Here is a 17,910-nt window from a genome sequence, read left to right as displayed (position 1 = left end):
ACATCTGCCACTGCTGCTGGAGACTAATCTGAGAGAAACACAGAGGAGGAGAGAGAGAAAAAAATGAGAGAGAGAAAGAGAGAGAGAGAGAGAGAGAGAGAGAGGGCGAATACAGGCCAGGCCTGAGACAAGGTGGAGAGATGTATTACGGAGCTAAAGGCTGAATGGTTCGGAATTGTTCTCCTCTCCCAAAATGCGAGCAAGTACCTTTTTTTCAGCTAAAGTGTCTGTACTTCCTACCAGGTAAAAAAAAACCCCAAAAAAACCCCTAAAAACTGTCAGGCTGCTATAAGTGCCTTAATTCTACAGTTGCCACCATAGAACTGATATCTTTGCCTCCAGTTTGAACCCAGTAGCAGCTCTATATGGGAACACTGGGACAGCCATCATCCTGGCAGGCATATTATTTAAGACACATTATGGTATCTTTTCTCATAAACCTTCATAACTTCGGTCAGACACGAGATGGTCGTGCTCTGGGAAATTTCAGCCCCTTGTCTCTGAAAGGTAAACAGAAATGTAGTGAATAATTAATGAGGGAAATCTGATGGTTGACAAGACCTTTTTTTTTTCCTTTCTCCAAATCCTCAGAGCACCTCTCCACAGTGGAGAGGGGAAGAGTGCACTTCCTTCAGAGACTGAGTGACTGGAAAAGAAAAGAGAATGACCGGAGATTTTCACTGGGAGAGTTTGTGTGGGTGTGTGGGTGCGCACATGTGTATATTTGTGTGTGTGTGTGTGTGTGTGTTTGTGTGTGTGTATTTGTGTATCAGCACATCTCACGCCAGCTGAAGAGGACGCTGGGGGGAAAGTGTGCAGACGTGATTTGGTAAATTATTCAAATGCCCGTGTTGTGCCTACCAACGTGGGGAGCTGATAAAATAATAAAGACCTCCAAAAAGACCTTCCACCTCTCCCCTCCAACCCCTCAGACAGACGGAGAGAAGGACAAGAGACAGCACAGCCACCCAACCAATCATCTCTTCAGAGAAGATGGCGTGATAAGCAGCAGGGTCCTGGATGACGCATGCACCTCTGGACCTCTGAGATGGTGGGCAGCATCATTAACTGACCAGGGTACTTCACTGACCCAGCTCTGCTCTCTTCAGTCCCTCAGCAACACTCAGTCACGCTCCGCTAAGATGGCGTGAAAGAGAGGCAGAGGGAGAGAGAGAGGGAGAGAGAGAGAGAGAGAGAGAGAGAGACCACCAGGGTCTCACACTGGGATTTGTAGGTAGCTCTGTGGTTTGGCTGTGAGGGGAAAGGGAGGTATAAAAAGGTAGGGGGGGGGGCAAGTCTCAGTGCTCAGCAATGACTGGTGGCATCATGAAACAGGCACGCAGTGGAGTTGCTCCCCTACCCCTGAGGTCCACCAATCTGCACAAAACTGTACTTGCAAGGTATAGTTTGGAAACTGTCTGTCTCTCTGTCTAAACGCCTCAGTATCTATCTGTCTGTCTGTCCGTCTGTCTGTCTGTCTGTCTCTCTCTCTTTGCATTGGCTTGCTGCCATGCTGCTCTTTGACAGCTGGAGGTTGACAGCACCAGAGGGAGATGTGGTCAGCACTCACTGTTCCTCTGCTCAAGTCATTATTCTTTCTCTCTCTCTCTCTCTCTCTCTCTCTCTCTCTCTCCTTTTCCCTCACTCTCCCCCACACCTCCCGTCTCCAGATGAAGATGTTGACAGTGCGGGCTGGTTCCAGTTGGCTGGAGTCCAGTATAATCTCAGAGGGGTCAGGGATCTGCAGAGGCAGCTGACTTAGACCAGAGACTACTGGAAGCAGAGACTTTCTCTCTCTCTGGCTCCCTGTCTTCCTCTATAAGGGTACTGTGGCCCAGCCTTGGCCCCTATTCTCACTCAGCACAGAGCCTCAGGGCCTTGCTCTGCTGTCACTCATTGAGATGAATGACAGTGTTGAGCTGGTAATGGAGAGAAAGGATCAAATGATTTGTGTATTGTCTCAAAAGGACCAAAGCAAGGTGTTTCATTCAGCCTAGGGGCCGACGTGTATGCTTGCCTTTCATCCACTGATGCTCTCCTGTGTTGATGTGGCTGTATTTTTGCCTTAGTGTCTGCGCCTGTTTGTGTGCCTCTGTGCGCCTGTGTGTGTGTGTGTGTGTGTGTGTGTGTGTGTGTGTGTGTGTGTGTGTGTGTGTGTGTGTGTGTGTGAAAGACTTAACTGTACTCATTCTGTTCAGCTGTGTTCCCTCAGTCCCACACAAAAAAATTATTTGTCAGCCCCTCACTCACACAATTATTCAGATTGCAATAACACACAATGACTCCAGTAGAAAGGATGTTTTTTGAGTCTGAGAGAAACATCACACTCAAATCAAGAGAAACCCTGAATAATAAAGAAGCATTTGATGAATATTTACATGTCAGCTTTTGTCAATTTACGCAAACTCTCAAACTGTCTGATCTTTGGCAGGATTAGAAGTCACGAACAAAAAAAACCACATGTCTCTCTCTGCAACTCTTCATTAACCCATAAATTCACAGCACGTGGATTACAATGTCTGACAGAATAAATCCTGTTTAAGACCTGCAAAAATACCCAGACACTGCTTTAATTCTTTGGGTTTCCGGTTTAATTCCTGATTTGTGTGTGGGATTTTGTTAGTGAGACACAAATGCAATAGGCCCTGTCACACCTCACTACTTTTGAAACAATACTGGTACAGTCCACTGGAGCTTAACTGGTGGCCATTTTACACTATACTCAAACCAGATGGTGGCTGGAAGACCTGTTCTAAGGACATGGGAGAATAAAATGATAAATTCTAATTCACAATGCCAGAACCTTACAAGTGGAGTAAAAAGTTGACAAAAATGTGCGTCTGTAACATAACAAAATCCAAAAGTTCATTCACTGCTATATTTCACAGTGCACTACATTTAACAACAGACACTGGTAAAACTCTCAAGGGAAGACATAGCGGTGCCTGGGTAACTCATTTGGGATGGAGCTATAGTGTTGTATTATCTCTGCTCCTTGTCTTTACGACGGAGGAATGCGCAGAGATGGCCAAAGCCGTCAATCAGCGGTATTAGCCCGACGGCGTGATGTAATCTCCTGTGACACTCCACTGTGCGCTTTTCTGCCCGGAGTTTCTGTCACGCTAACACGATGACCATATGTTTCGCATTCCCTGAAACGCAGCTTAAATAACATTATCAAATGAGCAAGACATCAACCACATCATCAGAATGAACTGTGACAAAGACTAGGCCTTCAGGAGCTGTCACACAGGTATTAAGAACAGAAATGTCTTTTTCAGGGAATAACACAGCTCAACAATAAATCATGTGAGAACCAGCAGAAATGTTTGCGTTAAACTCTGCTGATTGGAAGTGGTTTTTTCTTTTTTTTTTTTTAGTAAAAAAAAAAACAGGACCTCTGACTGTACATCAAGACCTCTCACTGTACACGTTTCCCCCAAATAAAATAACATTTGTAAAAACAGAAGAAATCGTTCTGTTGTAATGTTGATGGCTTTATCAGATGCTCGCTTTTTCTCTCAGTCTCTCTCTTTCTCTTTCTCTCTCTCTCTCTGGAGAGAATGAGAGAATGTTGGCAAGAGAGAAAGAGGGAAAATGAAAAAGGAGGTAGAAAAATTGAGCAGTGTTGGGGGGGGGGGGGGGGGGGGGGGGGGAGTATCCCTGCAGCATGTGAAATAGCTAAAAGGAGCTGATTAGAGTAGGAAGAGCGTAGGGTGTGTGTACTGCTATCATGGGTTTTGTGTGCTGTCTGATTTAGCCCATGCTGACTGGAATCTAGACAGAGACAGAGAAAGGGAATGAGAGAGAGAGAGAGAGAGAGAGAGAGAGACAGAGAAAGAGCAAGGGAGAAACAGAGAGGGAGAGAGGAGAGAGCAATAGCATGGTTGGGCTATCACTGATGAGCTGTAACAGGAACAAGGTCTGTCAAGGGTCAGCTAAAGACCACACTGTCGACTCCACACTTTCTGTCACAGTTACTGATACTTACTGTTAGCTTGTCACTACATTACAACAGCTTACAGCTGTTACTGTCCCTGTCCAACCACACACGCTCTCTCTCAGTCAGCCTTACACACGCCTCTACCTGAATAAATATAAACATAAATAAATAAATAAATGTTTCATTTCTATATGTCCCTATATAGTCGTACTGTACAAGTTTTCACTAACGCTTAAAAGCAATGAAAGTTAAGCTCATAAATACACTGGCCAAATGGTGATCCAGACTCAGAGCTGAGATTTGTGGTGAGATTAAAGGACTGGCTGTAACAGCGGGGGGTCTGGACTAAAGACCCCTCACCAGTTGGTGAGGTCTGAGCTATTCCCAGTTGCTGTCGTTTTTTTTTTTTTTTCCCCTCTACACAAATCATCACCTACTGAAGAAGAGATTTTACAAATTCTTCACCAAAGTAATCAGTTCCAAACTGGATTTCCAGGAGGGTTTTTTTTTTGGGGGGGGGAATAAAAAAAGATTAGAAGGCGCTGACACCATCTTCACCCTGAGAGATCCCACTGTCCCTCCCCCCCCTTTAACCTATCAGTTCTTCCTTTCCCTCCCTCCTATCTCTCTTTAATTCTCAATCCCTCCTTCTCTCTATCTACCCCCCCCCCCTACACACACACATATGTCTGTCTGCTTGCTCCATCAATCCAGGCACAGTAGAAGGGACTTGCTGCTTTGGGATATCCTTGGCTAGTTCCTGTATTCGGTTTCACCACTCAGCCTGGGGAGTGAGTGGAGAGCTGGCCAGGGCAGGAAGTTCAGTGTGTTTCCAAACCAACCAGGCGGCCAGGCGGTTCCCTCAGGCCAACACAACAAACACATGTGACGAGACGTTCTAAAAGCAGCAGGCAGGGAGGGAGGGAAGGTACTGTTTTTCCTCTCTTAACCTCATCTCCCTCCTTTTTCTTCCCTTGTTTCCTCATTTGTTTTGGTATCTCTTCCTCCGTTTGAGACACACAGTGCCTCAGTAGTTCTGTATGCAGGCTCTGTAAAGATGCCCCTGTACCTTTCTTGCACTGACAGCATTGCAAGGACCCAAACAACCCCCCCCCCACCACCACCAAAAAAAATAAAACCACAGAATGATCTATCTTTGTTCTAGTTTCCCCATAACCTTACCAATCCCTTCCTAACACTTTCGCATGTACTGTTTCGATGAGAAACTGGACCTGGAGACAGAGCTTAAGTCTTACCTTTTGGTTCTTGCCATGGCGATAGACCATCCAGTCTTCTCCATTGGTGCTGAGCTCCAGCTTAAAGGTGGTGACATAGTAAGGCTTGCCAGTCTCTTTGGAGATAGCCCCTTGGGTAGCAATGCCAGTCAGGACCTTGAGGAAGTGCAGGTCCACCTATAGAAGAACAGGAGAAAGAGGTCAGAGTTAAGAAGGATAATTAATAGAAGGGCAGGGAAAAAGGAGAAAAGACTGAACAAAAGAGACAGGGATTGCAAAGAAGGAAAAGCAGGAGCCGAAAAGCAAGGCGTGAACGAGGAAAGGGCAGAGGGTTGAAGGATAGTGAATGTTACAGAAGAGAGACAAGACAGAAAGAAAGAGACAGAGAGAGAGAGAGAGTGTTCAAAGAAGAAGTTGAGAGGAGGTTCAGAGGAAGGAGAGGATTATGGGAGTAGGGGGAAAGGGACATGGGTGGGGGGGGCGATGAAAGAGGAATAAGAGGTGTGAAAACATCCAAGACCGTCTTGGCTTTGTTTCTGAGGATCAGCACGTTATTGGACGGTATCATGTGATACATCCACCCAGACCTGATCGATAGTAACGACCCCCAGTACTCATTCTAATTTCCCCCCACACAACACAGATAATCATCCTCCCAGTCCATCTGCATCTCTCCCTGATCATAATACGTGCTCGGCTTTCTCAAGTTTCTGCAGCAGTACGCTGAGCTTTTCATCAGCGATCCTCAGCTAGGTCCTCTGAGAGAAGCCTTACTCCTGTTCGCTCGGTGGGGTGTCATCCATACACGAGAGGGAAAAATGCAACGTTTGTTATCTGTCACAGAGACAGGTGCTTTGCCCCCCCCCCCCACGTCTCCGCTCAGGGGCAGGCTGAAACGCACCTCGACAAAAAATCAATAAAACAGAGGACTGCTGCTAACTATTTATTCCCAGGAAAGGACTTTCATCAATCAAGAGGCTGTTACCATCGCAGTGACTTCGCATCATCATCCCATGCCTGGAGAACAGAGAGAAATGAAGCCACAACCACCAAGCTGTGGAAAACTGAGCACTCTGAGTGGGATTTTACAAGATGCTGACCAATGGTGATTAAGAGCCAGAGAAATATTCCAATGTCTATGTGGATAATTCTAGAACATGCCAGCCTCTGTGACTAATGATTCTAGAATAAATCAGCTTCTGATGTGGAGAATTGTAAGACATTTCAGTCTCTAATGTAGATTCTAGAACATTCAACCTCTGAGACTGAGGCTTCTAGAATACATTGGTCTCTGAAGAGCAACAATAAAGATAATGAAGAGAAAGTGGGGACTTAAAAAACTTAAAAAGTGTCCCTTTGCAACAGACAGTACGTTAAGGTAATAGACTGAGATGTAATCCTACTGTCTGACACTGAGGAGCAATGTTGTCATACCACACTTGGATTGCGTAATCCCTAATCACCTACGCATCCTGTAAACAGACACATTTAACAAATATGCTCGCTCCATCGAAAATCGCACACAAATAAAACCGCGAAAGGCAACCTGCTGCGCGCACACACTCCTTAGACGTTTTTCAAATGCCCACACACGTGGCACAAAGACGCGTACACATGCCCACACACTCCTGGGCTCTCTCTCACACACACGCACACAGTAATTTGAATCATGCATGGGGCCCACACTGAGAGATGTATGGCGCTCAGGCACGCTGGCATTTCTGACAGCTGTTCGTCAAGCTGGGCCTGTTTGAGCGAGGGCCCAGAGCTAGGTGATAACACGAGCCAACAGCTGGGGCTCGGCAGGAACGCAGAGATCCCTCCGGCTCCGACCACGGCCATCCGGACACAGGTACAAACAGGACGCCAGAAAAGGGAACACTGAGACAGACAGAGTGAGGGGAGAGAATTCTCTGTCTCAGTCTCTGCCTCCAAAGGACCATAACACCACCTAATGACAGACTCTGTCTTCTCTAATCAGTGTGAAGCCTGGCAGGCTTTAGAACCCTGTAGGTGTACTTTTATATTCTTCATATAAAGTGGAACAGACGGGTCGAGACGACAGGCAGGAAACAACTGCATATGTCTCTGCAGTCTCTACTGTGAGCTTTGCTTCAAGCCCAACAACCTACGGAATCCGCCCCATTTTCATAAAGTCACACATTCATTTATGATTTATCAACCTGTGGGCATAGATATCAGACATGGTGATTAAGAGCCAGTAACGTTGGTCTAACCTGTATATACTCTTTGTTACTGTCCTCATTGGGCGTCCAGGCATTGTCATTGTAGTTGAGTCGTGCTTGGTGAGGGGACCAGCGACCGTCATAGAAGGTAGAAGAGGCAGAGATCTGATCGTCTGAGATATGTTTGGACTCCATCCCAAAAGCACTACTACAGTGGGGGCCTGGGAGAGGAGGAGGATGTTAAACAACACAGCAAAGATCAAAGAGATCTGGGGTGTTTTTGCTTTGATCTGAGCATTGAACAAAATAACAGTTAAAACAGTGAGGACAGGACTGATGTCAGTTATTTTCCGAGCTACTTTCACACCACTAAAATAACCGCACGAGATACATCTTGAAAGAAAAGTCATTGGAAAAACGTGTTTGCCGTCATTTCAAGTAGCTTTTTCAGACTCCTGTGCAATAAACGATGAATACTGACCAACAGCCCAGATACTTGGACAAAGCGCACGCACGGATTGAAACGATACCTCTACGTGAAGCAGTACGTACCTGCACTGATTTCCTTTTGTGTCATGTTGTAGCGGGCAGAGAAACCATCTTTGGCCACAGCCATGTCCGTGTGGAAGGACAGAGACAGGATGCCCGTAGATGACCTGATCTCAGGAGGGGTTTTGGTACCACAGTGACGTCCAATCAGAGGTCCCACTGCAAACACAGAAACACAACACTCACATCAGACAGTGCAAGAAAAGGTAATACCACATACAGCACCTCCAACTACTTCCATTCACAACAACAAGGCTTTCAGTTCAAGTATGATGAATCTTCAGTCAGTTCGGAGAAACCCTGATCGTCCGGTTTAAAATGTAATATATCCTCGCTTCTACTAATGGACAAGGCCTCGGCACCGGTAGCCCACTGAGAAACAAGCTCATGAGTGTCAGCACACTGTGTCTGCGCTATAAGTTACACTGGGTGAAAAGTGATGGGGCATTTATGAAAGGTGAGATGCTTTCCCAGTCAACCACAGGATTACACATTCTCCACCACCTTCTGCTTTAATCCCTTGGACCAAAGTGATCTATCACTCTATTTCACTTCTCCTCCTCCTCCTTAATTCCCAGACTTGTGTGTGTCATCAGTTGTATGTGTGTGTGTGTGTGTGTGTGTGTGTGTGTGTGTGTGTGATTTAGTGTTTTGCTGAGCAGGCCTGGGGGGGCAGCGGGGGCTCCGTCTCACAGAGTAATGACTCCATCCTGCACTTCTCAGCCTCTCTCACACCCAAGCACAGACGAAAGATATAACCCCATATCGATCGCAACATATTGATTTTCTTCTTTTGGAGAGGGGGAATGTTTGAAAAAAACAAAAAAAAAGCTCTTGAACAAATGGTAGGAATAACTCTTTTTCATGATGAGTCGGACAGTTAGCATATCAAGACGTAGAACTGAGAGGAACAGAAGACAGCCGTTTAAAAGTAAACGTCAAGCTTTTTTGCCTCTAAGGGTCTTTTTTAGCTTCAGACCTAGCTAGCTACATTAGTAAACGCCCACAGAAACAGCTATCTTCTCTCTTTCATTAGAGCAGCTCGTGGATTTAATCCAGAGTCCTAATCCAATCTGTTTAAAGAGCAGACAGACATATCTTAAAGTGAAAACCAGTTAAGCGTAATTCAGTAAGACTGGGGAACAAAAAGAATAGCGCATACTGTGGGAGGAAAAAACGGACACTCGTTCTCACAAATCTCACCTGAAACCATGTGCGTGAGCATGGATATGATTTTGTGTGTAGGTATGTGTGTGAAAGAGACAGCTTTAACATATAGCATCATTCAATGGTATTTCAAATTTAATGTGAAGGATTGCATTTTCTCTGAGGGAGTGGGGGTCTGAGGGAATGGCTGGGGGGTGAGGGGGGGGGGGTACTGGCTCTGGCAGCTGGAGCATTATTAAGACAGATTGGGGTGGGGGGGGGGGGGAGATAGAGTATTCCACCGCACTCTTTTCCAGACAAGGATTTAATCCCATTGCAGTATTATTCACGCCCTATTTTTACTCCAGTGATAAAGGTTAACGCTGCCCCCCCCTTTACTCTCCCCCCTTTTCCACCTCTCTCCCAGATGAATAATAGGGGTTCAGCGTCTCCTTGCCCGACACTGAAGATAAGGCAGAGAGAGGCCCTGGGCTGGGCTTTCATCTGCCAACGCACTCTTCCAAAATAGCTGTAACGCAACCACACTCAACAGCAATGGCAGCCCGTGCCAGGACTTTGTACCAGCACAGTGGGTACCACAGTGGGCATAGAGATTTTACATCTGCACAGCTATGCACGATCTGGTAGAAAGCTACTATTAAACTGGGCACAAGGACTCGTATGGAGACTGGACAGATGGACAGTGGTAGACTGGGGAGGTACTGGTATGAGGTTTGAGATAGAGATGGATGTATGAGATGGGGTGAGATTATATAGACATGTGGATCCACACATTGAGGTCAGACGGATGGTAAAGGGTCTGATGTCCAATCCTCTTAAATGGAAAAAATGGAGAGGTGCATTGGCTCTTTCAGACCAAGGGGAATACCACGGGATTAATCTGAATCACCACACTAAGCCCGCATTCCGTTCCCGGGGATTACGGACGTCTAGACTCACCCTGTGGCAGACCATCCCAGATCTCCAGCCAGTCGTACTTGCATTCGCTATCTGACCCTTGCAGGGGGTCGTTCTCGAGGTCAAAGGTGAGGAAAGTGAGCGTGACATCCATGTGCGGAGGAACGATGATGATGAAAGAACATTCCAGGTTGTGCGGGTATTTGTCTGGGAAGCCAGGAGACTCGATCACTCCAGACAGACTAGTGAAGTTCCTGGAGCAGTCCGAACCTGTTCCAACCAAATACAGATACAGACAATGACACAGATTAATAAATCATTCAACACCGACCACATGCATTCATACATTTACTTCAGTCAGGTAGAAAAAAACTAGTGTCCAATACAGAAAGAGTCAGCGATGGACTTCATTAGCATTGCACACACACACGCACACACACACACACACAACCACACTCTCAAGTGCACAACTTAAGTGTACGGAAACATGAGCATTCATAGAGGCACAGTACTGAACTGAAAACCTGCAATTTGAAGAAGTGCTGAATTGGAATTATCTGTCCAACCTTTGGAGCTGCTGTCAATACTCATTAGGAGGAGAGGTCTGTTCCTGAGAACTGATACAGGCTTTTACTCTCTCTCTCCCTCTGTCTCTCTCTCTCTCTCTCTCAGGGTTTTTATTTTTATACAGAGCTGTGTCAGGATCATTGTGACACCCTATTACAGCACTATAACATGTCAGTAGAGATGTCAGTCAGATGTCTTTCACCCTGTACCACTGACTGAATTTAGTTTCAGATCATACAGACAATGCTGATGGTGTGTGTGTGTGTGTGTGTGTGTGTGTGTGTGTCTGATGTGACTGATGGATGCGCTGGCTGTCTGCGCAGCGTGGTGGAGCGTGGGCACCCCGTCACGTTCACACTGAGAGACGACAGAGATGTTGCATGAGTGACTTCTTCTCCCTGGAGTGTGTCTTTTCTTTCCTGTATGCTCACACCCAACTACAAAGGCTCTCTGATTCAAGCTTCGTGTTCCTCTTTGTGTTTGACAGACATCTTTCTTTCCCATCTTTATTCACTCTCCCTATGTCTTCCTCTATCCATGGCTCTCATGTCCCTCTCTCTCTGTCTCTCTCTCTCTCCTAAATAAAACAAAACTGAGTGAAGTAGGACTCTTGGAGGAGAGAAAACAGCTTTAGTATGTAAATGTATGCATAGTCAAACTATCACCTTCATCAGAGCACATACATTTTACATGCAAACACACTGTTCATCAGAGCTCACATATTTTAAATGGAAATGCGTCGTTCATCACAGAACACCTATTTTACATGTAAATACACTGTTTGGAGCTCATAGGACAATCAAATGCTGTTCAGTATTATTGTCCCTCTCTCCCTCTCTCTCTCATACACACACACGCACACACACACACACACACACACACACAAGCACAATCCCAGAAGGCCTTCTCTGTGCTGTCTGGTCTCATCATTAATCAATACATTGGAGAGAGTCTATGTGCACATGCTCACACACACACACACACACACACACACGGAGAGTGTATGTGTTGACAGGAGTCTGGGGCTGCCTGCAGGGGGTACAATAACAGAGGATCAAAGAACAAACAGAGAGTAATGCGCAGCTCTTAATTCTTAAATGTCTGTAATAGTTTAACTATTTATACTACAGAACTCCCTGTATAACAACCTTGGATCCATTCTCTGTGTCAGACACACTCTCACACACACACACACCTTCCACCACATTCTTAAAGGAGAACTGTCTTGTTTTGGCAGTAGCAGTGTGTGGAGTGTGTGTGTTATGTGTGTGTCTGTCTGTCTGTCTATGTGTGTGTGTGTGTGTGTGTGTGTGTGAGAGAGAGAGAGAGCGAGAGAGAGAGAGAGAGAGAGAGTAAGACGTGACAGTCGGCTCAGGTTAATAGAACTCTATATTAAGACATGGACAGGCGACAGTGTGGCCAGAGTCTGGGGCTTTAATGAGAGGTCAACGACCTGAGCAGGGACAAGCCCAGGCCTGTGGAGCTGACACAGGGGGAGAAGGAAGGGAAGTGAGAGGAGTGGCTAAGGCTGCCTCTGTTGGTCACCCCTCCCCTCCAGCGCTGACATCTCTGGGGCGGTCTGGTAAAGTCTGGCACCCTGGCAGCTGGGGCAGACTCAGGGGAAGGAGCAGCGGCAGGCTAATATTACACCCTGCTACTGCTGTGAGCTAAAGCTACACCAACATGACAGCTTACATCTGCTCCGCAGACCTCTGGTCGCGCGTGTGTTTTAAAGGACTCTCGGATATACAAACACGCATACATTTGTACTGAATGGACACCACATGTATGCACCCCACGCGTGCGCACACATATAGACACGCACACACACACACACACACATACGCACACACACGTACTAACATGCACACGCGCTCCTGCAGTGTGATACTCTCCCCTTTCCTTTCTAGTAATCACATAAGAACACAGATATAAATAAGTCTAAGTGGGTGAGCTCATCACCAGACCTGCAGGAAACCACTTAAACACTCTCTCTCTCTCTCTCTCTCTCTCTCTTTCTTGCTCTCTTTTTTTTTTGCTGCTGTGGCTGTACAATCTCTGGATACAACCCTTCCCTATTCTCCAGACACAATCCAGCATCCTGCTTTCCTCTCTCCCTGTGTGTGTGTATCTGTGTGCGCGCGCGTATGTTAGTGTGTGTGTATGTGCGTGTGTGTGTGTATGTGTGTGTGTGTGCGTGTGTAAGTATGGGTGAGTGTGTGTGTGTGTGTGAGAGTGAGAGAGTGTGTGAGAGAGTGTGCAGCTGTGTAAAACAGAGGCTCTCACTACTGTCTCGCTTCTTAAACCGGGTCATGGCACCGCTTGCTGCTGTCAGACAGCTTTGCCCTGCAGGGTTCAGATTCTGGCCCGTTTCTCAAGCCTGACGTGTATGTATGAGTGTGTGTGTGTGTGTGTGTGTGTGTGTGTGCGTGTGTGTGGCATGACCTTTGGCCCTCAGACTGACAGACAGAGCATATGTTCCCTGCTGTGGTCTACTGTACTCCACCGAACTGTCCCGCGTTTACGCATGAGTAAACAACATACGCCATCAGCCTTTTGTTCTCTTTTATTAATACGCTAGTGAGCATGGTAAAAACAACGCAGTGTGAGACAGTGTGTGAGCCTGCATGCGTGTGTGTGAGAGACGGAGAGAGAGAGAGAGAGAGAGGGTGCGTGCAGACAGGCAGACAGGATTAGGCATGAGGCTGCTGACTGGAAGGGGGCTGGGGGGTGGAATGGGAGGTGTGGGGGGGGGGTGCATTTTCAGGCTGTTGTTAAGTAGAGTGTTACTGGGTAGATTTGAGAATGGCGCTTACGGATGAGTACACCCTACAGTGCCAGAGAGCCCCGTGTGAGGGATTCTCCTCCTCTCTGTGTGGATGTGGGTTACGTTGACTCGGCGCACGACGCGGCATCCGTTCAAGGCCCATGTTATCATGCACACCCACGTGCGTGTGTGTTTGTACGGTTTGTTTGCATCCATCAATATGTGTGCTGCAAATCAGGGCCTATTTTTCTGTCTTTTGTAACCTACTCTATTCTCGATTTTTAAGAAATCAAAAAAGAATAGTTGGAAGAACAGTTGAGATAACTACCAAGTTTCACCATCATCGTTTTAAGACTGTCTGACTTGTGCCATGTCTTGTGCTGGGCCAGACATACTACCCTGACAGTGATGTTACACAGGGGAGATGCAGTAGTCTGGAGGAGACTGGACTGGGAGAAACAATATGCCAGTGCTTGGATTTAAACAGTGAATGGACAGGAGCGGGCTCTAGCTTGCAGACTCTAGCTTCAGTGTCTGTAATGGTTAATTCACTGATTGTAAGCTAAACTCTACCACTAAAGTCACTGTTTGCTAGAGGGGGCTACTTGGGGTGGGGGGGGGGGGGTGGTTGGCAGAGTTAACAATAGCTTGCAATAGCTTGGGGGTAACTGAGTCTCAAACCGTAATTGGCTCATTCTGTCCCGGGCCGTGAACCACTAACAGAGGAGTATTGCTCTGCTGAATGTCTTCCTACAGTAACCGTGGCAACAGCATCATAGTGTGATGAGAGTATGGTTGAGTGAATGGTTGTGGGGGCGTAGAAGTAAGATAAGGGACAGAGGGAGTTTACTCTCCTCATTAATGACATTTTTACTCTAGCCCCAAATGGAGTTCAACTACAAGGGAGGCTCTTTCACAGCAGACAGCACAATGTTTCTCAAGTATAAAGTGATTTGTAGCTTTGTTCAAATTATGGATTTAATGGGGAAAAAGTCCTCTGAAAGAACCACTTCACAGGACAGTACATTCAGGTAGATTCAAATGATAGTCCACAAAAATAGAGCAGACTCCAAAAGCTTCACACAGAAACCAACAGTCCAACACTGCAATTATGAAGCAGACACCACCGACATCTCTAGAAACGGTGGAAAAAAACTGGATTTCCTGTCAAAAGGATTTGATACTGCTCGTTTCCCAGCAGTCTGTGCGGTCGAGAGTGGACACACCTTTAGGCTGTGTATTTACCCAAGATTCCTATCACCACTGGAGAGCACAGCCCTCCCTGTGCCTCTACACTATCAGCCTACACAACACTATAAATAAACAACCCACAACACTAAAGGTTAGCTCTTGCTGTTTCTTTCTGTTCTCTCTCTCTCTCTCTCTCTCTCTCTGTCTCTCTCTCTCTCTCTCTGTTCTTCTTTCCTCAGGCTCCTTTTTTGTATCTCGTAAACAGTGTATTTCAGAAATATTTGGCAAGAGCAACAAGAGTGCAAATAAACAGCGGCGGTCGACGGAGATTGGGGTGGAAAGAATCCACACTGCTCTCACACGCTGGCACGTTTGTGTTGGCACGGACACGTTCATGTTCACATTCATCGTATTCCAGCGCTCTTTCCTGCACAGAGAGCCACACACGCTCTCACATGCTCCCACACACAATTTAAACTCTCGCCCTCGGAGCCTTAGCGAGATCTCGTTAATGCCATAGCAACCGTGCACTTCTACATTCAAAGAAATCTCGCTTGCTTTTACAGGTTTGTGAATCTGAAAAAAAAAAACGAAAAAAAACCCCCAGCAATGTGCTTTTTTCTTCTTTTATATACGGTAGTGCGGATCGGAGGCTCTCTCTCAATCTCAATGAGAGAGAAAGAATTTCCCCCTCTGCGGAAAAAAAAAAAACCCCACTGCTATACGCGGCTAACGCTGCAACATAAGGGACCTGGAATACCATGTCATCACTTCCTCTCCAGGGAGAAAAAGCAGGGGTTTTGAGTTAGCGCTTAAGTGTTCTTGGATGACTATAACACTTTCTCTCTCTCTCTCTCTCTCTCTCCCTCTCTCTCAGTCACATCTGATCTGTGAGGTTTCCTCTCTGTCTCTCTCTCTCTGTCTCCCTGGCTCTGCTGGAGTAGCAGTTGAGAGCTGTGAAGCCAGAGCACCACACATGTTATGTTAGTAACTCCAGCCTCTACAGCCCCTCTATCCCAAAGGACGACAGATCAGGACTCAATTAAAGAGGCATTCCTGGAATGCTTTCAGAGGGGATGAAAACAGAGCAGAAGATGTCAGCGAGCTGTTTATTTTCCCTCGCTCGCCGCCTTGATCTCCATTGGTCTCGGTGTGTGTCGGTCAGCCCCGTGAAGGAGACGGGTATCAGCGAACACCCAGAGCTCCTGGTTCAGGGTCAGGCAGGGTAAATCACCCCCTCAGGAACTTCAACACCAACTTACCTTCTGAAGACTTGAGGAATTAAACTTCGATTAACTGAATCTGACCTAACCGACAGGAGTGCTTCCCTCCAAATTCACCAAAGCCAATCAACACTTGTCAGTGAAGTGGAATTTCACACACACACACACACACACACACACACACACACACACACACACACACACACACACAGAGCTAGACTGTGAGGATATTGACAAAAAAAAAAAAACATGGTTTGCTTCCTGTGTGAGACTGAATCATAAATGTTAACACAGGAAACTGACACATATTGTTCCTCTTTTCTTATTCACACCCATTCCAGAAGAGGAACACACAACTGATACCTTTGCATGGTTCTACACTTTTAAGGTGGAGTGTAAGCCTAGAGGAATAGCACCACCCTGACAGTATTTGTAAGAAAATGAGGGAGAACAGCTAGTTTTTTGATGAGGTGTTATTTTTCTAAATTCACCCTCACTCTGTGCTAGAACCTTGAACACTCACCTGTCTTGTAGATCTCGTAGCGCAGTGAGAATCCAGCACCCTGGTGGGCGTAGTCAGAGACAAATTTAATGTACAGGACAGGCCCGGAGGAGATGACAGCCGCCGGAGCGATGTTACTGCAATGCCTCCCCAGCAGGTCTGCTGTCTCAGAGTTTCCATCCCGGATCTCGATGTAGTCATACCTAGAGCGGAACGCGTGTGCACGCATATGATTACACACACACACACACACACACACACACACACACACACACAGAGACACAGAGTGGCATTTACACAGAGGCAGAGGAGGCAAGTGTTAAGCAGAAGCAGAACACGATCAATTCAAGCTTAACCGACCTTGGGCATTTTCGAGACTGAGGTTCTTATTCTTCCTTTTCAGGTTTGTGAGGCCTGATAGCAAACACAACTACACTTGCATGCATATTACACCAAACCACCCTCCCCCCACCCCACCCTGAGCCTCAGCCAGTTGCCCGTACTGTGTGCTAAATTCATTTAAAATACCTGAACTACACAACGACGTTAGCTACAGAGAAATCACAGAAAATTGTAGGAAATTGCCCATGAAATTGTGTTTTCTTATATTGGAAATTATACAGGCACAGAACATTCTCCAAAAAAAAAGAGAAGAAAAAAAAAGAAAGAAAGAAAGAAAGAAAAAAAAACCCACAGCTTCAACTATAGGTATAGGTTTCCTCTGTGCTAATAGGATTATAACAGAGACTGGTGTGATTATGACGAGGCTTAAATTGTTATGAGAAACTCTAATGTGTGTTGCTGGGAGGCACACACACACACACACACACACACACACACACATACACACACATACATACACACACACACACACACACACAAACACACACACACAACAGAAAAACAGTGTTTAAAGTTTGTCAGTTCTGCCTTCACGTCACATCAGCATAATGAGTTTTCTCCTCCCTGCGTTCTTTCCATTTTCAGGTTATAAATCAGATTGCCTCAGGAGTTTGCGTCCAATGAGACTGTGGTCAAAGTGAGTTTGATCTCAATTATCTATGGAAAAACATGTCAATTACACACATCTAACACTTCCCGTCTGATTACAGAAATGCCCTCTGTTCCTTGAACAATTTCAAAAGTTACACCTAATGACAAGCAAATTAGAAGCAGCTATTTCCAGCACACTCACTTCAGAGAGAGAGAGAGGGAGAGGAGAGAGGAAGAGAGAGGTTTTATAGACAGAGAAAGAATGTTATTTTCCACTGGAGGTTGGAGGAACAAAACACCATTAAACAAAAAAAAAACAAAACCCAGAGTAAAAAGGGAGGGAAAGAAAGAAAAGACTGGGTATTAAGAGAGTATCATAGAAGTAACATTAGGATGCGAGAGCTCACCTGTCATGCTAATGAGGTCGTTTTTATGGCTGTACGTTAACAGATGAGCGTTTGACGCTAACACGAGACTCCTGCCTGTATGTCTCGCCTCATTTAATCTCTACTCAACAAACCTGCACCTTCTCAGCGAACCAATGTCTTTCAGCCGAAGAGCCTCAAATAATTCACCAATCAGAACCATCTCCAGAGCCCCGGGTTCTCTCTGCCAGTCGAGGAGCGGAGAGGTCGTGTTCAATCCCTGTGTATCAGACTCTCACATCAGTGCGGTTTTGTTCTGATGTGT

General features: G+C 46.1%; 1 protein-coding gene across 2 annotated transcripts in view; it reads right to left on the bottom strand.

Annotated features, from left to right (window-relative positions):
• Positions 1-17,910, bottom strand: part of nrp2b (neuropilin 2b) — a 56,935-nt gene that overhangs the window by 24,596 nt on the left and 14,429 nt on the right. For both annotated transcript variants that reach the window (XM_030786089.1, XM_030786090.1), the window contains 5 exons: positions 16,249-16,430; positions 10,020-10,247; positions 7,917-8,072; positions 7,416-7,585; positions 5,200-5,355 (listed from right to left, as the gene is read on the bottom strand). In XM_030786089.1, coding sequence (XP_030641949.1) covers positions 5,200-5,355; positions 7,416-7,585; positions 7,917-8,072; positions 10,020-10,247; positions 16,249-16,430 — 892 coding nt within the window. The remainder of the gene's footprint in view (positions 1-5,199; positions 5,356-7,415; positions 7,586-7,916; positions 8,073-10,019; positions 10,248-16,248; positions 16,431-17,910) is intronic.

This window comes from Chanos chanos, chromosome 10, assembly GCF_902362185.1.
Source record: "Chanos chanos chromosome 10, fChaCha1.1, whole genome shotgun sequence".
NCBI lineage: Eukaryota > Metazoa > Chordata > Actinopteri > Gonorynchiformes > Chanidae > Chanos > Chanos chanos.
The sequence above is the reverse complement of the archived record's forward strand: the minus strand, read 5'-3'. Positions and strand labels throughout refer to the sequence as shown.